Source organism: Crinia signifera, chromosome 6, assembly GCF_055691185.1.
Source record: "Crinia signifera chromosome 6, ASM5569118v1, whole genome shotgun sequence".
Taxonomy (NCBI): Eukaryota; Metazoa; Chordata; class Amphibia; order Anura; family Myobatrachidae; genus Crinia; species Crinia signifera.
In genome coordinates this window covers 157,903,275-157,925,703 of record NC_139222.1, presented here as the reverse complement: position 1 = coordinate 157,925,703, position 22,429 = coordinate 157,903,275, and the positions used below count along the sequence as shown (strand labels likewise).

General features: G+C 43.8%; 1 protein-coding gene across 4 annotated transcripts in view; it reads left to right on the top strand.

Annotated features, from left to right (window-relative positions):
• The window catches only part of L3MBTL1 (L3MBTL histone methyl-lysine binding protein 1), a 51,480-nt gene that overhangs the window by 22,768 nt on the left and 6,283 nt on the right, over positions 1 to 22,429 (top strand). For all 4 annotated transcript variants that reach the window (XM_083147745.1, XM_083147744.1, XM_083147742.1 and 1 more), the window contains exons 12-20: positions 8,363 to 8,514; positions 15,738 to 15,814; positions 16,422 to 16,507; positions 16,620 to 16,730; positions 16,914 to 17,028; positions 17,626 to 17,725; positions 20,597 to 20,761; positions 21,914 to 21,963; positions 22,156 to 22,301. In XM_083147745.1, the coding sequence (XP_083003871.1) occupies positions 8,363 to 8,514; positions 15,738 to 15,814; positions 16,422 to 16,507; positions 16,620 to 16,730; positions 16,914 to 17,028; positions 17,626 to 17,725; positions 20,597 to 20,761; positions 21,914 to 21,963; positions 22,156 to 22,301 (1,002 nt within the window). The remainder of the gene's footprint in view (positions 1 to 8,362; positions 8,515 to 15,737; positions 15,815 to 16,421; positions 16,508 to 16,619; positions 16,731 to 16,913; positions 17,029 to 17,625; positions 17,726 to 20,596; positions 20,762 to 21,913; positions 21,964 to 22,155; positions 22,302 to 22,429) is intronic.

The following is a 22,429-nucleotide window of genomic DNA, read 5'->3' as shown; positions in this document are numbered from 1 at the left end:
CCACCGCCTTCTTGCGGCGATCTGAGCGTACGCCAGTTTGCACGGACGGGTCCCTATTGTTTTCAATGGAAAACTCAGCTTATGTCACCGCTCGTGAGAGTGAGCGTACGTCCGTGCACGCTGGCATACCCTTCACATATATGGACCTGCAAATCTTGCCTCTCAACTACTAATCTGACAATTGATTAATTAATCTATTTGTTATTCACTTATTGTTTTCTATTAACTCAATTGTCTACCTTAATAAAGACCTAATAAAACTACATTTTAACCCACATTACATGTATATTTGTTATGTTCTAATGTGGCATTTTAATCACTATCTATGTGTCCCCATATTGCTGTTACTTTTAAATCAAGTTATGTTGGTGTTTCTGTATATGTACTAAATTATGTACGTAATTACTTTGTCCAAAATGTGTAACATGTATACCTACCCTGATGTTATGTGTGATGTTTTAATCGAACAACATTAAACATTCATGCATTTTCACTATGTGTTATTTTACTCAAAAACACACACATTCACACATCAATCATTACCCCTCACCTCAAATTACAAGTATAACTTACAGTACACATCTGTATGTACCTACCCTTACACGCCCTCTAACATATTTATTAGTAAAAACACAGGCAATTTCGAACTGTAATAAAACTTTTATTGGATACAAAAATAAAAAGGGGGGGGGATAAATAAAAAATTAAAGGCGGGCCTCCAGAAGCCCAAAAAGTAGCTGCAGGTACACCAGGGTGACCATTATTTCCCGCATTATTGCGGCCACCTCCTCCTGCTGCTGTTCAGTGTCTGTAATGAAGGGATAAAACAAAAAATTAATATACACAAATGTTTGTTGTATTTGTACATAATAAAAAGTTCAGAGTTATGTGTGAAGGCCACATACATTTAGAAACTACATTGAAGATGGGTCTGCTGTAAACACAGTACTAAAAAATAATATGTTAACACACACATACTGTACATAGTAAATAACATTAATTCAATTACTCCTTCATCAATGAATGTATGCTGTATCCCAATTGGTACTTTGGTTTTGGGGGACTCTCCTCTAACCTCACAATTAGCCTGTGCTATTTAAGGGTTATGACATTGTTGTGGCTTAAGCACTCCTTACTATTTTAAATTTAGGACATTGCTGTACAAATTATAGGCCTACAGCTATGTTTGTAAAGCATGCATCCGCATGGCCTCACACACTATTACCAAAACAATCTCTACATTTAAGTTGCACCAGTGGCAGATTAAGCCTTTGGGGGGCCCGGGGTACTTTAGAGCGGGGGGCCCCCTTGCACTTGTCATTACTGGCCGCACACTGCATGGGCGAATATTATACTGTCAAAACATAGAGTAAAGGCAGAATAAACTTGGTCAATGGTTACCTGCAGGGGATATATATATATATATATATATATATATATATATATAGACAGGGGGTTGGCGGCACTCGGAATAATAATAGACACCATATATATATATATATATATACACACACCACATGAAAAGCCTGTGTTTGTCCCTCTGCCCCTTACTCTGGAGGAGACCTCACAGTCCTAGTGCTGCCTCTGATTAAAAACCCTCCTATGACTAAGCTGCTGCTGCTGTTCTCCATGGACCTGAGAAGCATGTAATGAGCTCCACCAATCAGAGCTCAGCACAAACTTCTCAGCCTCTGTCCTCTGGTGCAAAGTGTCATGGGACTTAGTCAACTCCCAGAAATGCACTGCACACTTGTGCAATCAGTGTGTCTTGCCTCCCGATGCTCAGCACCATAAATCATTGTCACATTGGCAGATAGGTGAAGCTGCAGCACTACCCCACCCATGCACAAAACATTTAGCTAAAAAAAAAAACATAACTTAAACATTTTCTTTTTAAAAAAAAAAATGACAACCACAGGGGGCCCCTAGCTAGAGGGGGTCCCAGGGGCACTGACCCCTTGCGCCTCCATTATAATCTGGCCCTGTGTTGCACATCATGCTGGGAACTGGAGTTACCCAACACCTGGAGCCACATAACTACCACACCACTAATGTCGGATATCTCATTGGATGTACTGTTATGTCAATTATTCAAGGGGTGAGGCATGGCCACACTCAAAAAAACCACCAAGGGGAGCCTTGTTCCTGGAGAAGGACAGGACACACCTCATGGTCGGCCTGCAGTGATATGTTGCAACTAATGTTGATGTTGGATACACATATGTGGTTGTTGTGATTATTTATGTGTAGAAATGTGTAGGTCAACATTAGACACATTATTTACTTACGGCTACTTGAGCCATCCTGGGTGCCGCTGGTTGGCTGTGGAGTGGTTGGGGGGGGCAGGAGCAAGGAGGATGGTCCTGGTGTTTGGACAGAGGTAGTGGGTGTGACTGGGGAGTGGAGAGGTTTGGGGGTGGGTGGTGGAGAGGTGTAGGGGGGTTGGAAATGGGGTGGGGAGGGGTGGGGGTGGGGGTTGTGGAGGGGGTGGGGGTTGTGGAGGGGGGTGGGTTGTGGAGGGGGTGGGGGGTGGGGGTTGGGGAGGGGGGGGGGGTTGTGGAGGGGGTGGGGGTTGTGGAGGGGGTGGGGGATGGGGAAATTGTGTGGGTGCAAACTGCACCCTGGGTCTCCTCTTCTTCCTCCTCCTCTTCTTCTTCCTCCTCCTCTTCTTCCTCCTCCTCCTCTTCCTCCTCCTCCTCTTCCTCCTCCTCTTTCTTCTCCTCCTCCTCCTCCTCTTCCTCCTCCTCCTCCTCTTCCTCTTCCTCTTCTTCCTCCTCCTCTTCCTCCTCCTCCTCGGCTGCCTGGTCCCGGGCTGCCTGCTCCCGGGCTTCAATGCGTGCCCTTGCCCGTGCTGAAATGTTCATGTTGATGGCATAGAAATCGAAGATTGGGTTTCATAAAAAAGGGGGAAAGAAAAATTCACATTAGTCATGCTCATAACCTTCAAAATTATCATTGCTGTGAAATTTCAGACATTTATCATGCAAACTATTTGATATCCTACACCCAAAAACTGATCAACTACTTAACCCCCCCCTATACACCCCCTATACCCCCATATACACCCATATACACCCCCATATACACCCATATACCCCCCATATACACCCATATACCCCCCATATACACCCATATACCCCCCATATACACCCATATACCCCCATATACACCCATATACCCCCCATATACACCCATATACCCCCCATATACACCCATATACACCCCCTATACACCCATATACACCCCCATATACACCCATATACACCCCCATATACACCCCCATATACACCCATAAACCCCCCATATACACCCCCATATACACCCCATATACACCCATATACCCCCATATACACCCATATACCCCCCATATACACCCATATACCCCCCATATACACCCATATACACCCCCTATACACCCATATACACCCCCATATACACCCATATACACCCCCATATACACCCATATACACCCCCATATACACCCATATACACCCACATACTCAGGGACACATTTATAAAAAGTACAGAAAACATTTGCAAAATAACGCAGGCATACTAGTAAATAAAAACTTACATCGGGCAATATGGCGGCGAAGTGTGCTGAGCAACACTGGCTGCCGCCGGCGCAGGTCCGACCAGCGCCGCTCCAGTTGAGCCAGGCTCCTATCCACGCCGGTCCTGGCGAAAATTAGCCGGCGGGCAGCATTGTATGCCCGCCGCTTTTCACTATTCGATACATAAGGGCCCCTGGGCCCCAGGCGGCGGTCCATGACCTCAACCAAGGCCAATAGCTCCTGGGTAGAAAACGCCCTAGCCCTGGTTGAAGTCATGGTGGCAATGGCGCAGTTATTAATTGCAGGTACATATATCACTTTTGGTGCTTGCTGATTGGTGTAAAAAATTGTTTGTTTGGTATTAACTTTATTAATCCTTCTTACATTAACAAACTGGATGCGAATAGAAACTTACGCGGACCGTTCCGATATACACACACCACAACCAACAGCATGCATTCAATGAAGAGAGAAGTACTGTATTTACAGTGTGCGGAAAATAATACACGCACCCCGTCTACTCCTAACTACGCTGCTTAAAGGGGGCTCAATACACCGATTGCCATGAAGAGAAAAGTACTGTATATATAGTATGCGGAAATTAATACACGCAACCGTCTACTTAGAACTACGCTGCTTAAAGGGCCACAATGCAACATGTTGCTGTATGACAATTGCATAGACATTACATATGCAAGGCAAGCATTATAACGTGATGTTTTGAAATGTGACTCACAAAGCATACACGAACTCCAACAGATACCAGCTGACAACACTCATCATTGGAATGACAGGTGCACACATTTCACGATGTAGCCCACAATGCTCCACAACCTGTGTATATACATATACGGGTGATTGATCAGGTGCATTGAGACCTGCGTAATTTAAGCGGCAATTATCGGCGGGAAATATCGGCGTAAATTTGCATCTACCTTGCGGGGAAAAATATACGCCCCCTTGTTCGTGGCGGGAGATTAACATATAAATATTCAGTCAGATGCAGCCCACAATTGCTGCAAACATGTCTGACTCTGACGATTCAGCAGCAGAGGACGCTCTGCAGAGAGCACAAGCCGAATCCCTGCTTCAAGCATTACAGAAGAGGGAACAGGAGCGTAGAAGGAGGGCCCAAGAGAGGAGTCGCCTGCAAGATCAAGCGGGCCCCTCAGTAACAGGCCCTGGTGAACCTCCACCAGCTCCACAAGGGCCAAGCAACCAGCCAGAACAAGAGGTTGCATCTCTCCAAACAGGTGTGACCCAGCAGGTGCATGGTGAGAGAGCTGGGGCCACCAGAAAACGTGCTGCAACATCTAGGGTGATGACTGAGCAGGATACCACCACCAGAAGGAGAAACCCTGCATTTGTAGAGGCCGAAATGCGAATTCTCGTGCCCAGGGCACGCGAATGGATTGAATTGGCAACCAGGAAGCCGGGTGCCAGTGCAAGGAGAAACCTTTGGGACAAGATCACAGAGGAAGTGAACCAGGTGTCACCAGTGGTCAGAACTTGGGACGCGGTGAAGAAAAGGTTAGTGTGTTTGTCAGGGCAATTTTTCAGCAGTCTCCAGCAGGAACTGAGGCCCTTATTCTAGTTCACTCTTTCTGGCCAAATATTTCTTAGATGGACAAAACCATGTGCACTGCAGGTGAGGCAGGTGTTACTTGTGCAGAGATAATCAGATTTGGGTGGGGTTTTACACCTGCCTCACCTGCAGTGCACATGGTTTTGTCCATCAAAGAATTATTTGGCCACACATGGCAAAAAAACATAAGATCACCCACACTAGGAAATGTCACGTAGCTAGGGGTACCACCTAGTCCCTTTAATTCCGGACACATATTAATTACACAGGTTCTGTGGCTGGCTGACTTCAAGACTCCACTTCACCTAATTTTAAACTGCCACAGAACCTGTGTAAGTAACATGTGTCCGGAATTAAAGGGACTAGGTGGTAACCCTACACGTAGCACAGTGGTGCACATATCTCATGGTGATATTTGTATTTTTAAACTTGTAGGTGGACTGACTTCAAAAGTGCCCTGAAGAGGAAGATGACTGACCGGTACAACCACAGCATGTCCACCGGGAGCGGTCCTATGCCTGACCATTTGGAGTTTACCCCCCTGGAGCTGGACTCCTGTGATGTCATCGATGTGGGGGAGATCAGGGGGATCTCCAATATGGACAGTGAGCTCCCGGCGGAGGTCTTTGCTGCTGCTTTTGATGGTAAGTCACAGTAATGCATTGTATTTCGAAAGATATTTTTTATTGCGTATGTGATGGTGACATTGTTTTCAATTCTTATCCTAGCAGAAGCAGAAAGTCAGGATGTACCGGCAGCATCTTCCTCTGCAGAGCCACAGGTGGAGCAGGTGGTCCAGCCTCCACCAAGACGTCGCCCCCAGCCCCAGCCACAGGAGACATGGAGTGAGAGCCTGTTGGTGACGCTGGACAGGATCGAGCAGCAAGGGGTGGATGCTGCGATCCGTCAGCAGCAGGTGGGGGATTTTCTGGCGGAGTGGAAGGCCACAAACCAGCTGCAGGTTGAGGCGTTGAACCGCATTAATGAAACTCTGGCGGCTGGCATGCTAAGCATTGCCCAACACCTCAGCCGCCAGAATGAACTTATTGCGGAGCAGCTGTCCACCGCCAGGTCCCTAAGGGACAATCCCCCATCTGCTGCCCCACCCCAAGCTGCTCCCCAACCTTCCACCTCGGCTGACCCTCCTGTGTCGACTAGGGGAAGACGCCGAAAGCCAGCTGAGCCAAAGGCCCCTGTCCCCAAGGCCCCATCTAAAAGGGGCAAAAAAGGGCCCAAATGAGACCTGGTTCACTTCCTCTGTGATTGGAGGCCAAAGGTTTAAATTGCACTGGACATCCGCTTCCTGAGTTGCCCATCGATCCATTTGCGTGCCATGGGCATGAAAGTTCGTATTTTGACCTCTACAAATGCAGGATTTTTTTTTTTGGTGGTGTGTATCTTGCTTAGTATTCACCCTGGTTGTTGCAGTACGTATTCTGGTGTCCCCATTTCTTTCACCATTGCATTTGCAGGGTAACACATGTTTGGAGATATGCAACCTCTTGTTCTGGCTGTTTTATTATTTGTGTGTCTATTTTATTTGTTTATTTGATTTGTCACATTAAAGTGTCAAGCTGTGATGCTGAACAGCAAATAAATTTATTTTACAAATTAAAACAAAATTGTGGTATGTGTAATTTCTTGTGTGAAACAAATACTAGATTTATGTGTACTTACTGACCAGGGTATTTTTGAACATTTGTGGAAGTGTGGTGGAAGTTTCCCATGTGTAACCCTCTCCATGGCCATTCCCATGTTCCTATCCAACTTTTCCCTGCTAATTAGTTTGTGTCAGCACATGTGCAGAGCAACTTAATAGGTGAGAAAGCAGTTTGTGTGCAGGTGAGGTAGCTCCTACAGTAGTAGGTAAAAGCAGGTCCAGAACAATGCTTTCCTCATGGAGTGGGTGAGGCAGACAAACAAGGGTGAAAAGGTACATTTGTGTAGGAATGCATATGTGTCCTCCCTAAAAAAAGATGTGTGAATGGGCCAAACATGATAAATTAGCTTGTGAACAAACATGCATAACTTTTAAAATATATATGATTTGACAGTGTCATAAGCAGATGTAGGAATCCTTTGTTAGAGAGATGAGAGTGCAATAATGTGATTGGTGGCATCTTACATCCAGTGTAGTGAAATCCAAATCATAGCAGATGAGATAGTGGTACAGGTCATAATTTTGGGTACTATACAAAGATTGTGTGGAAAATAGTGGTCATGGGCTTCAAACATTGCAGAAACATCCTTTGTAGGTGTTAGATGTGGTTTATGTTCTTGTATCCTAAATACAAAACCTATGTTAGTATTAGAGTGAACACGTTGACACATGTCGACTTGTGTAGATTGAGTGTGCTACTGCGTAAAGTCTATGAAAGCAGGTAGTGAATGTGTCTGTTTATCAAATACCTACCTTAGCGTATAAAAAGATTCTTACCTTAAATTAAACAAACCTTTAAATGTGGAGAAGTATAGAAACATAAGCTTCCAATGTGTTTGCGTGCTGCATGTGTGGCTTGCAGGCAGTGAAATCATGGTTTGGAGTTAATAGACTGCAGCATTGCTTATTACATTCAGGTGTATGTGTTTGAGTACTAATCAGCGTTAATTAGCCAACTCAGGCGCACGCTGGCAAGCGGTATCTGTAGGGGTGGTTTTAGCTGGCGGTTGGCGGCCGCCTGTTTGGTGTCCGAAACGAACGGTGCCTTAGTCGATCGTGCGGTAGTAGCACCGCTCATTTTTGGTGCACACCCCTGTGTACGCCCATATTTACGCCCATTTTCCCTCATTATTTCGGCCGCTCCCATCAACACGCCCCTATGCCGCCCCATTACCCGTACGCTCGCGTACAGGTTTTTTCGCACGTTGAGACACCGGCCGTAAGCGTTGTGGAGTGCTCGCGCCGGCGCATTAGCGTATTTGCACATGCGCAGATCGTAAAAAACCCCGGGACGTACGCGTACGGCCCGGCCGCTCCAACCAGAATAAGGCCCTCTAGGTGGTAACAATACTGATAGTAACAATAATTTTGATAAACTCTTACAATTAACATGGAGTATAGTTGAAGTTCTTAGCACACATTTGCGCAAATATGTGGGCCCATCCACCGCATCAATGTGAATTTCATTAGCTGGTCCCTAACATTTCTAATACTAACACATTATATATATTGCTCAACACTACTGTTATTTAGGCTGTTACTAGTCATCTTTCTTTTTAATAGGGGGCACCACCATCCCTCTTTAGGGTAGGAATGAAGCTAGAAGCCGTGGACAGGATGAATCCATCTCTTATTTGTGTGGCTAGTGTCACCGATGTGGTAGAGGACAGATTCCTTGTGCACTTTGACAACTGGGGCGACACCTATGACTATTGGTAGGTATTCATTAAATAAGTATTGGGCTTCCTGCCATTCATATGAGCTTGGGACACAATGGAATAAAATAAGGCTCCTGATTCTGAATCACATGTAATACTAATATTCATGAAGGAATATTCTAGTGTCAAAAGACATTCAAAATGGTGTCTTAGTCCTTGTAAATTCAGCGGCATAGTACACCAGGGTAAGAGCTGATACTATACAATCAGTATAGTATTGTCTCAAACGCAGTTGAAGTGGTCACTTCCGTGTAAGGCTCAGAATCAGGCCCACTGTTTCTATATGTGCCTTCCACTTTTTAAAGGGTCCAAAAGTAATGGGAAAATTGACTCAAAAGCTATTTCATGGACAGGTGTGATTTATTTCCTCATTATTATTTCATCATCAGTTAAGCAGGAAAAAGGTCTGGAGTTGATTCCAGGTGTGACATTTGCATTTTGAATCTGTTGCTGTCAACTCTCAATATAAGATTTAAAGAGCTGTCCCTTTTAGTGAAGCAAGCCATCATTAGGCTGAAAAATCAAAACAAACCCATCAGAGAGATAGCAAAAACATTAGGTGTGGCCAAATCAACTGTTTGGAACATTCTTAAAAAGAATGAACACACCAGAGAGCTCAGCAACACCAAAAGACCCGGAAGACCACGGAAAACAACTGTGGTGGATGAAAGAAGAATTATGTCCCTGGTGAATAAAAACCCTTTCACAATAGTTGGCCAGATCAGGAACACTCTTCAGGAGGTAGGTGTATATGTGTCAACAATCAAGAGAAGATTTCACAAGACTGAATATAGAGTGTTCACCACAAGATGTAAACCATTGGTGACTCTCAAAAACAGGAAGACCAGATTAGAGTTTGCCAAACAACATCTAAAAAAGCTGTTACAGTTCTGGAACAACATCCTATGGACAGATGAGACAAAGATCAACTTGTACCAGAGTGATGGGAAGAGAAGAGTATGGAGAAGGAAAGGAACTGCTCATGATCCAAAACATACCACCAGAGCCAGATTACGGTCTAAATGGGCCTGGAGCTGAAAATTATCAAGGGCCTATTATGCGCAATATTAGGGGTTGTGGCGAGCACCTAATAATGTGAGGGGCGTGACCAGTGTTCTGGTTGGGTGGTCTGCTCATGGGTCTGTCTCTATTTGTCTAAATACTTTCAACTAATTATATATGCCTGGAAAAGGCAGGGGGCTGACATAAGAAAAATGCAGGGAGATATATTGGCGGGTGCACTCCAAAGGTGCACCCGCAGGATGCCGATGTCCTAATATACTTGCGGGGTGAGGCAGCACTCCAGCTATGAATAAAATACTGAATGTTGAAACTTGGTAGACAACATTTCAGCACCTTTTATGTGGTCACCTAAGTTTACCACACCATATATCCCTTACACAAATCATGCAACACAATAGTAACCCCGGTACTTATATGTTAGTTGGGCGCCCACTATAGTTAGTACGCTCATACCCCCACTATCCATGTCGGCATGGAGTTGATTTTATATAGTGTGGCGAGCCCGAAGCGTGGCGCGCATTAAAAATTTACACCATAATGCCCATTACATGTTAAGCCTCACACCATACTCTCCATTACGTATTATGCCAAACACCATAATGCCTATTAAAAATTATGCTACATAAGTGTTGCTTAACTACATGTTCATTGCCAGGGGTTCCATACTCATTGCCAGGGGTTCCATGCTCATTGCCATGTGGGATTACATGTTCATTGCCAAGGGGGAATACATGCTCGTGGTAACTGGGGGACAGTGCCGATGGGCAGAAATGACAGCCGTTGACAGCCGAGCAGAGAGCAGGGGGCTGCCCGAGTGTATTCAGCACTGCACATCCCGGCTATTTAAAATAATACCCCTTTCACACCAGAAAATGCAGGGACTTACCCAGTAATATGGTCCCAGGATCATGCAGGGACATTCTCGGACTGGCCCCTTTTACAACAGCCTAGTCTCTGCATTTTCTGGTGTGAGGGCAAGAGAAAACCACCCCTATATCTTCTTATGAACAGCCAGAAATGAAAAAAAAAAAATTGGTTTACCCGCAATATCTCTAGAACCAATGAACCCATAAGGACCAGGTATCAGATTGAAGGCCCAGCGATTTGGGTTCGACTGAGATCAACCTCGAGCTTCTGTGATGCCGGACAGGGAACTGGCGGCCGTTGGAACTGGGTGGAGGTCGGAGTTAGCGGGTACCATGTTATTCTATGGGGAAAACTTTCCAGGTTTGCCTGGAGGTATCTCTGGTTCCCGGGGGGCTAGTGACACGGGGATGGGCTCGTTGGAAAGCCCTGGCCCTCAGCTACAAAATATTTGAAGAGTGGGCCTGGAGCTGTAGCTCCATCAGGCCCATTGTTAATCCGGCTCTGCATACCACCTCATCAGTGAAGCATGGTGGTGGTAGTGTCATGGTGTGGGCATGTATGGTTGCCAATGGAACAGGTTCCCTTGTATTTATTGATAAGTGACTGCTGACAAAAGCAGCAGGAAGGAATTCTGAAGTGTTTTGGGCAATATTTTCTGCTCATATTCGGTCAAAAGCTTCAGAACTTATTAGACGGAGCTACACAGTGCAGATGACCAGAAGCATACTGCAAAAGCAACCAAAGATTTTTTTAAGGCAAAATTGAGCATGCATTTCACTTGAAAAAAAAAATGAAGGTAAATGCCCCAAGAACAAGCAGGAAATGAAGACATTTGCAGTAGAGGCCTGGTAGAGCATCGCCAGGGATGAAACCCAAATTCTGGTGATGTCTATGCGTTCCAGATTTCAGGCTGTAATTGACTGCACAGGATTTGCAAGAAAGTATTAAAAAGTTTGATTTAGGATTGTTTCGTTTCTCCCATTACCTTTGGACCCTTAAAAAGTGGGAGGCATATATAGAAACGTTGTAATTCCTACACCGTTCACCTGATTTGGATGTAAATACCCTCTAAATAAAGCTGAAAGTCTGCAGTCTGTTTCATTTCAAACCTTTTGTAGTGGGGAATAGAGAACCCAAAATATGAGAATTGTGTTTATGTCCCAATATTTATGGACCTGACTGTATGTGTGTGTGTGTGTGTGTTTGTGTGTGTGTGTGTGTGTTTGTGTGTGTCTATGTAACTGTATTGTCCTGTACAAAAGTTACAAGTCAAGACAGGAAATTATTTATACTGTAGCTCTAAATAACTTTATTCAATTTCACATATTTTACTCGTGGTAAAGAAATGATAGACAACTGCACTATACCTAAAGCTGATAATTGGCTCTAAATGATCATAGAGAGGGTTAGTGTCACATGATATTTAGCCAGCATCAACAGCTAATATGAAGTCTGCCTAATGATGTAGATAGCCGGAATAATGGCTAAAGGTTAGATGGTTTTTTAAAGAAACGTAGTATGTCTGGTGTATGCCATTGGAAAGTCTCAGCACGAAAATATCTCTGAATGTTGGCGACCTAAAATGGCACAATGATAAGGATTGGAGACAGACAAATGTGGGCTTTACTTGTGTCTATATATAAATATCAGGTATTGGCGTATCTTTAATAATCAGCAGTCTGTCATTCATTGACAGTTCTGCCATTTGGGGAAGGAAGGAACATTGATGGCCTCCATTTGGGGAGAAAAGAGTCCAGGATCTACATTGCGAGGGGCACACTATAAGAGGAGGATGGCAGTAAGAAATGGCGTAAATATTGGAGCTGAGAGGGGGGGAGCAGCTCATGTGTGATGGAGCAATTGTGGGTGTGGGGTCAGGATCATCAGGGAAGGGGGAAGCAGGACAGCTGAGAGGGGGCAAGGTATGAAAGAGTGGCAGATAGGGTGGGCAGGGGGCAGAGATGTAGGTGATCCAAGTCCAATATGCTAGTCTCTACATAAACGCTCAAGCAAGGTGACACAAAGGGGGAAATTTACTAAAGGAAATGTGTAAAAAATAGGTGTAAAAATAGGTGTATTTGTATCCAGAAATACACTTATTTTTGACATTTTCTATCCCGAAAATACGGAAATTCATATTGATGTGCTATCAATACGAATTGCCGTATTTTCGGGATAGAAAATGTCAAAAATAAGTGTATTTCTGGATACAAATACACCTATTTTTACACCTATTTTTTACACATTTCCTTTAGTAAATTTCCCCCAAAGTATCAAAACAACTCCACACCTTGTAAACTTTGCAGTAGTAATATTGAGGGGGGTTGCAGGGGCATTTTAAGAGAGGAGGAAGGAATGTGTGCCGCTTCTTCCATATGTGCCACCTTCTCTGTGCCAGTAGTTGCGCTGGGCGTCGCTATACAGTCTGAGCTGTAGGGGCTTAAGCACATGCACAGATCTCCGGAAAAACTGTGCCAGCGGTCTCCAAAGGTGTTTAAAAAAGAAATAAATGAAACCATTATAAATATGCCACTGGTGGGTTGGTGTGCTAGTCAGTACTTGGGACTCTAGTCACTGATAAATAATCGCTGGTACTGAAACAGATGCCCCTTTGTCATTATGATGAACGATGATGAATTAGGAGTACGATGAAGATACTGAGTGCCATTCTGATGAGGCAAAAGGGACAAATGTTGTCTGATTTTTAATCTACTGGTTAAGAGTGTCACCATCATCTCCAAGGTGATGCAGCTGTTTACCCTCATGAAAGAGGCAGCTGTAGTGAGGCAGTATGATGTGAATATCTTAAATTATATATGTGCGATACATTATCTGTGAACACTATTATTTACTTTATACATTTTTATATGAGAGAGTGTATAATTACTCTGTGCATATTACAGATTTATGTCTCTACTATCATCAGCATAAGAAAAGCCTATTTTCCATTGGAAATATAAACTAAAGCTTATTTTCTATGATCTCAGCTGCTGCCGATTGTGGACTATTCTAGAAATGATAAGTGTCAAAATCCATTTAGTTAGGGTTATTTTTGTTTTACAAATAAAATTGTGAGTACAGTATATTGGGGTAGCAGTGAAAAGAAGGGAGAAGTGCGCCAGTGCAGAAGTTACCAATTAGTTGCTACATATAATGTTATAGATCCTTGGAATATGAAGGAGCGCAGATGCGTTAATCAATTCCAATTTGTTGCTGTTTTATAAGGGATTCTCAACCCTTAAGATACAACCCTGAAGAACACACAATTAAAACAGTGCTAATGGAAGTGAACCAAGTTTAATTTAATTGGTATAACTTTTATAATATAAATCAAAAACTATATAACAAAGTCTACCGGCTGGCAATGAGATATCTAAAAACAATTAGTACGTTATTCTCTAATACGAGATGAACTAGGCATATAATAGATCTTACTTATTTACAGCTATATAAAATGTGCAGGCTTATAACTACAATTAGCAGCAAAGGAAGCCGCTGGAGTATACTGGAGTATGACAGTAGAGGCTTTGCCTCACCTTATCGCACATCACTAGTTGGTGGTGGCGCAGGACACAAAAATCTGCAGGGTATTGGGAGGGCTTAAAGTGGTGTCAGGGAGGCGGTGGAACTAATTTCTCCCTGGAAAAAGAAAGACTATGGGACCTGAGGAGGGCATGAAAGCTGTTTGACAGACAGTGTTGGGTAAATTTACTAAGACAGGACTTTTATTGAAAATTGGGATGTTGCCCATAGCAACCAATTAGATTTTATCTATTATCTTCTAGAAGGTGCCAAATAAATAAGAGGTAGAATCTGATTGGTTGCTATGGGCAACATCCTATCTTCAATAGAACTTCTATTTTTAGTACATTTACCCCTGTGTGCGAGTACCAGGTTGGCGAGAACCATGGAGCCTCCAAGACCTAAGGAAGGGAGAGGTGGCTGTAGCTCGTCAGTGATACTAGCACTGCCTGCATCATCTATTGATGTGGGTGGTAGGGTGGGCTTTTCTGTTGGAATTACTGTGGCTGGCCGTGCTGGAGGTGGTTCTAACTGCTATTACAGTGGGTGGGGACCTCAGTACCAGCCCATTCCTCACTCCTGGGTATTTGCATGTGGTACAGGACAGAAATCTATGGGGTATTGGATGTTGATATCCAATCTGTAACACACTTTTTTCTTGAGCGCACAAATGTGGGCTGGTTTAGTGACAGGGTTGCTTTATAGTCCAAGTCCAGTCCTGTCTCTATGGCCCTTATTCTGATCGGTGCGGCCGGATCCGTATATGCGGCCAGCACCGTGCGTCCTAAACCCCGCCTTCCATACGGATCGCCAACTCCGTCCGTACGCGGTAAGAAGCTGTCCGAACGGACCGCACGTGTATTTCTCATGAATACACCTCCTCCATCTCAGGGAACCTCCCCCATCATTCGATGGTCGCAGAACATCGAATGCAGGGCCGAGTGGCCAGGCAGCTACCGCAACCTCAGACCACACGGGCATTTCTCCATGCAAAAGCAGGGATCTGGGCGGGCAGCTGACATCCGGCAATGTCATATGTCCGCCCCCTACACGTGCATCACGGCCGCATTACCATACGTACGCCCAGAGTTTGCATGGGAACGCCCATGAATCGCGGGGTGTAAACATATGGTAATGAGCCCAAACAGCCCTTCACACCCCTCTCCACCCCCTGTTCGTAGTGTACACATTTCATGCGGAATGTGGCCGTGCGTCCCGCTCGCACATGCGCCACAGACGCCTCTGCACATGCTCAGACACAAAACATCGGCGGCACAAACGCACGCGGATATTACCGCACCACCCAGAATAAGGGCATATATTACCTATTGTTTGCTTATAGTTAAGTAAAGGTGTGTACACACGGATAGATTTGACAAAAGATCTGTGAGTTCCTGACCGATTGAAACAACGAATCGCTCAAATCGTTCCATGTATGAACGATATAGATGACGATGCGCGTACCCGCCGGTTGGTGGTAGAGGTCGATGAACTTTCCTGCATGCAGAAAGATCATAGACCAATTGTTAGTGATGTGTACCAATCGTTTCATGTGTATGCACGATGAACGATTTGGTAAAGCTGATTGAATGGCTCCCACTCCCCTCCACCTTCGTTAAAGATCAATCGTTCATGCATAATCGTTTGCTCAATCGTTCATTATTTGACACCAAATTGTTTGTGCAGGAGTTCAGAGGAAATCGTTAAAGACATTGAATCGTTTGCAGAATCGCTCCGTGTGTATGCATCTTAAGAAGTAAGCTTAGTTCTCTTTCAGATTTAGCTTTATATATTTTTTTTTCCCTTAGGTGTGACCCCAGCAGTCCCTATGTTCATCCAGTGGGTTGGTGTAAAGAACATGGGAAGCCTCTCACTCCACCTCAGGGTGAGTTGAACTTTGACAGAGGAGACTTTTGTGTGGGAATATGTTGTTGCTAGCTACCTGTATATGTACTATAACACTTTCAATCTCTCGATTATAGTTTGACTCAGATCTTGCAATAATTTATGTATTTACTAAAGGTAGAATATTTCTTTCTCTACTATGCCCCAAAATGAATTGATTAGGAAACATTAATTGTTAGTATTTCATGCATGTGCTATTATAGTCAGCAATGCATTAGAACACTGTTTTTTTTTTAAACTGTATTGAATCACAGCTCCCTAGAGTATCAGTATTCTTTTTTCGGCACCTCTAAGTCAAAAGTTTATTTTCGAGAAATTCATAAAAAATGAGCAAATTAAGTAAATTTGTGCTTCCTGTTATGCTATGTGGTGGTGGACAGGGTTGCCCCTCTGTTTGTCCATGTATTTTATAATTAGCAGCCACCACCTCTGGTTTTGCCTATCATATTGAACTTACATCATTTGATTTGGTACTGGATAAACAACCTGTGACACCTCCGCCAGTGCTCTGCGGCACCCAAGGGTGCTATGGGACCCAGTTTGAGAACCACTGCATTGTACTAATCTAATCAGCTGTCTCCCTACAGATTATCCAGACCCTGAAAACTTCACTTGGGAAAGATACTTGGCTGAGACCGGAGCCACTGCTGTGCCCACTCGTGCCTTTCACACGGTAATGTCACCATCTGTCACATGATGGCATTTTATCAATGGAAGTCATCTATAGTTATTACTTTTTTCTCCAAACACACCTCACTGATATTTCCCACCTTACTCCCTTGAAGCGGCCTCCACATGGGTTCAAGGTAAACATGAGGCTGGAAGCAGTAGATAGAAGTCGTCCCTCATTGATCCGAGTGGCATCTGTGGTGGATGTGGAAGAGTGCAGGATAAAGGTGCATTTACCTGTTCTTAAATCCGCTGTATGTCACATTCTCCTTTTTTCATAACATGCATCTGTCTGTTGTGTAGTAGAACATCCTCCCTGTGGGTGTCGGTGTGCATCCATCTTAAATTGTGGGGCAGTGGGAAGGGTTTCTTACACTATGGGTCTCTGACAACCCATCCCACCTCCCAAGGTTCACTTTGATGGCTGGAGCCATTTGTATGACTTTTGGCTGGACGCTGACCACCCAGATTTACATCCTGTGGGTTGGTGCCAGAGAACAGGACACCCACTGCAGACTCCCCTCCGTGAGTACCGCCACAGCTAGTTCATGAATGCCTTCTTAGAATGAAAGGAAAGTTCCCAGCAAGTTAACAAACATGATTCCATTCCAAACAAGTAAGAAAATATTGTACCAATGATACACTATTAAATACTTCAGTGAATAGTGCATTCCTCTAATAACTTTGAATCATTGCTCTAGAAAATATGGCGATTAAACAGCTTTAAATATACATTTCCACATGTTTTAAGATTTCACCCAATATCCTTGGATCGGGCCAATAAATCGAAGGTGTTTGACATTAGTTCCAATACAATGTGTGTTCCTGTTAGCATCAGATGGGAGCCAGGAAAACTTATGTGAAGCACACAAATCGGAATTAGACCATTAATGGCACATCGCGGATGCTTTTTAGATCTTTGAACTCCCCTGGCAGCTCCCCTTGAGTCATTTTACTTGCAACAAATCGCATGTGATTTATTGCATGGAAAAAACGGCACATCAGGTGCCAAGTCGGAAGGAGCCCTCCCAGGTAGCTGCCAGGGGAGTTCAAGGGGAAAACAGGCCCAACTTGAGAAACCCTCCACAGGTTCCATCTCATCACATTTTATTCTTTCAACAGGACACCGTGATGCTACTGACATGTCACCAGGCACTTGTGTATCCCTCAGCTGTAAGGGGATTTCTCACTCACGCAGTAGTAAATACAGTTTCCAGCACAGGTTAGCCTTTCTGCTTGTCTGAGCCTTTATCATTAGTGCATTGCCAGTTTTCTTGGTTGTATTCCAGTATCTCCATCTTTTACTCTTTATTTGTCTCTGAGCAAAGTGTACTGTAACCTGCTATAGGGCCCAATTCAGACCTGATCGTTCATCTGCAAAGTTGCAGATGACTGCAAGTGGTTAGCCACCGCTGTAAAAACCGTTATGATAACAAACCGGTGACTAACTTAATTGTTACACTATATTTGTTACCTTTATAATACATATAAACCGTTACCCTTAGCAACAAGGTTACCATATTGATGTAAGCATTTACCTAACTTCTCTCCTATTCACAGACACTTTGGAGGGCTGTAAACCACATTAGCATATGAATAGATGCATATCTATTGTACAGTGTGTCACACACGTTGAACCTGTTCACTGGCTTTATAAGAAATAAACCTATATACATTACTATATGCTTATGCAGAAATAAATCTATACTGCATGTCTATGCGGCCCCACATGTGACTATACGTGTGAATCACTCGCTAATACGACTAATCTCCTAAGAATATATATATTGAAAAATACCACACAATATAAACTTTCAGGTTACTGACGGTTATCTTTCAGCGATAATCGCTATCCACTCTTATAATAATAAACCTTTCTTTCGCATCTGAGATGCCATTATAAGTATAGAGAAATGATGCACATAGACACACGGTTATATTTGAGATCACAGATAGTATATTATATTGGAAAATGGTCCAAAAAGGGTAACAGATATTTACATGGTACTTACACAATACTGTTTAGACTATACACAGGTTATAAACTATAACAACTATACATGCAAATGAACGCAGGCCCAACACCATCCTAACACCAGCATACACACATGGATACAATTACCGCCACAGAGACAGGGGAAAAGCGTCCTCCTTGGATCACATCTTCTTGGTGAGAGTGGGAGATCAGAGTTAGCCTAAGAAAAACTAAAGTATAGTTTTGGGGGCAGGTAAGGGGGCGGGGAAGTCAATCTTGGTTGGCATTGGCTAAAACAAAGAGACTGGGCCTCTCTTTATTGGCCCTCCTGACTCCCTTTGTTTCTGGCTATGAGGCAAGAACCTGTTTTGAATTGATTTGTCCTTGGTGTCCCACATAATAATTCACTAGATTACACAGTTAAAATATATCTAAGGTCATGTATTGTGATCACATTACAATCACCATACTGACCTTGCGTCTGTGGCGGCAATTACAACATTTCTACATATAAAGTATGGACGATCATATTCCAATACTTTGGGGAACACACAAATGTACATACAAAAAGGAATATCACTATGATTTAGCCATTAATGCATTACGTCCGTCCTTGTCTGTGGATTTATGCTAATAAGACGCGACTGCGCCTGAGTATTGCTTAAAGGCCGACCGTAATACGCCAATGGCGTTTGAGGTGCAAATACGTTTTCCACACCGCCCAGACAGAAAGAAAATCCGCCCTGTGTAAATCTGTGAGTGAGTTACTGCTCCAGCTCAACAAACCTGGTATGTAGTTTTATATGCTCGTTGGCAGATTGCTCTGCCTCCTGAACTCTGATCCCCTAGTCCCCAATACCATTTGGTAGGTGGGATTCTTTAAATCCATTAAAAGCTAAGAAATCTAGTTCCAGGAACTGGAGATATCTGCAGTCAAGCAAGCTGTCCTCCCACCAGAAAATTATGAATAATAAGCTCACTCCACTATACACCCCTCCTCTGCATATTAAACATCCTCTACCACCCTGGAAGTTATGCATCAGGGCCCCTTCATTCAGCCCAATACCCCCTTCTCCCACCTCATCTCCCACCATCTGTGCAGTAAAGGGGTAATTAGTGGAAATTACTGAGTCCTACATGCTGAGCGGTTGATATAATACCCCTACCACCCGCGGGATATCAAAGCTTCCGCTCATAGCACCCCCCACCCCTACCGCTGGAGGATAGGCAGGGGCCCCAATACATTGCTATGCCCAGGGGTCTACACTGCTGTTAAGTATATATATATATATATATATAAATACACTTACCCCCCCAGGGTGAAGGCGTCCAGACCAGCATAGTGCTGGTCTGGACTCCTTCACCCTGGGGGGGTAAGTGTATTTGCATTTCTACTATGGACCCTGCACCTGAGTAAATCTCTGCCTTGGAGTGCCGCCCTGTTGCCCCATTCTCCTATATATATATATATATATATATATATATAATTATTATTATTTATATGCATTTGGTCTATCTATAATACTTTAACTGACCCGGCATATACTGGGTCACCTAAGTGTCCATCTCCGTGCTTTGCTCCGCCCCTCTCTGGAAACCCCTTCTGAAAATCCTGCGTTTGCCCCTGAATTGCCAAAATATTGCTATCTAGTATCCTGTCGCACATCATTACCCAGATCACGAACCATCTAATGATTTTTCCAGTCTGTGCAAATGTCAGTAGTATGACACTTCCACAACTCTGCAGCTGAACGAAGCTGGTGCTGACACACCCTTCCTTAAAACGCCTGGGCCTGCATTTTTTTTGACACCTCTCAGAGAATGGCAGATGAACACCCCCAAACGCGAGTTCCAGTCAGTCAAATTGCGAGAGTATTGTGATTAGTTATTTTCAGAATTAATGTCACTGTTTTGGAACGTGCATGAGCGCTACGATCCGTAGGCATTCACAGTAATTCGATAATCTAAAATATTCACAAAACAGCGATCAACTCTGTATTAGGCCCATAGTACAATGCCTTATCTGCTCATGTTGGTGGTCTAATCTTCATTGTCTCTGTCTGTTTAGGTTTTTCCATATTCTCACCCAGTCTAAGCTTTCTTTCTTCTTGCCCATAGAAAGTGTCCTACTCCTGGTTGTGATGGTTCTGGTCATGTGACTGGAAGGTTCACAGCTCATCACTGTCTGTCTGGCTGTCCTCTTGCTGATAGGAACCAACAACCAACACGAACCAGGAATCCCATTCCATTACCACCCCGTAGGAAATCCAGACACCATGGCAGGTAACAGCAAAGTGCAGGCAGAGCACTTGAATCTTTTCTAATTTTTGTGAAGATATAAGGGGCTGATTCTAATGGGCCCTACACATGTGACCCTGCTGAGCATTCCGAGCGATCTGTCAGGGCCCGTATTCTCTGCTGAGAACACGGGCCCTGACCGCGGCGATTAACTTGATTTATCCTGCACGCTGGATATTAATTGCTAGGGCGATAACAACGCGCAGGGCTGCACATCGCTAGCGATATGCCCCTACATACGGAGCGATGTTGTAGGGGGATTTTCTGAGAGTAGGGAGATCGCTCAGAAAATGGCCTGACATTGCTACGTGTGTAGGCCCCATTAGTCACACAAATCTCATTTCACAGATGCAAACATAATTTTTGGTGCATTCAGCACATGCATGTATACAAATTTAGACTTCTGTGCGTATGTCTGTCCTATGTGGAAATTATCTGCGTCTGTCTTTGTGAAATATTGCATTTTTAGGTGTATATCTGGTGGTGACAGTGTGATCTCACTTACCCACTATGCGAAAGTATCATGGGAGTGTATTTAAGGTATTAAATAAGGTATTAAATTAGTAGTGTTCATTCTTGCACCCGCTATGTTTGAAAACCCATGCAGTTCCTCTTCCCTGCCTGGGATGTCACTGTCTGCTGTAATGCTACTAGTACAGTGTGGTCTGTATATCAGCACTGATATGCAAACCAGACCTGTGCTAGAAACACCAAAGCAGACAGTGACACCCCAGGCAGGGAACAGGAATTGCATGGGTTTTCAAAGATAGCGGGTGCTAGAATGAACACTAAAATTAAAATTAGGCTCCTGTGGTTGCCAGCAACTGCAGCCACTTTGTGCGTGACAGCATCAGCCCGATGAAGTCTATCAGCCTATGACATATATGCTAACAGAGACTCAGACATACTTAAATACACAAACCATTTTTAACACACGATGCTAGGTGATGGAATGTCTACTATCATTGGAATCACAGCTACACAATAGATACTGCAGAGTTGGACTACACTATGCAGTAGAGAAGAACTCATGGTAAAGCATGTGTATTGTTTATAATTTTATATGAGCCCCAACACACACACACACACACACACACACACATATATATGCATAAGTATATACATCTGCCATTCCAGAATCGGACGTCCTCCCAAATATCGACGAGTGCAGCAGGACAATTTTCCGGGTAAGTGGAGAATTCCATTGAATCCTATATTTTATTCTAATTCTTCTTTACTGCATGTGATCCCTTTCTCTATATCTTGTGTGATTATGCATGCCATATTGTAACCAATTCTACTAATGTATGCAAACCTTTGATATAACTTTTCCATAATGTATAATCCAATATATATTTCTCTACCTTCTCCATCTCTAGACACAGTTCATCAGTCACTCTTTATGTCTGCCATGTCCATACACCCAGATCGTGCTCTTGCTCACTGCTGGGAGCAACACTGCCGTCTCCTGCCTGGTGTTGCAGGAATCAGTGCCAATACAGTGTCTAAGTGGAGTGCAGAAGAGGTATTACTTGTGCAGACTCCACTACATGTATTACACCATTGTCCTTAAAAGTAAATTTTTTGGGGGGAATGGGGGTTGGAGTCCAACTTCGCCTTTACATTTGTGTTATGGTGGTATGTCTTCATAAG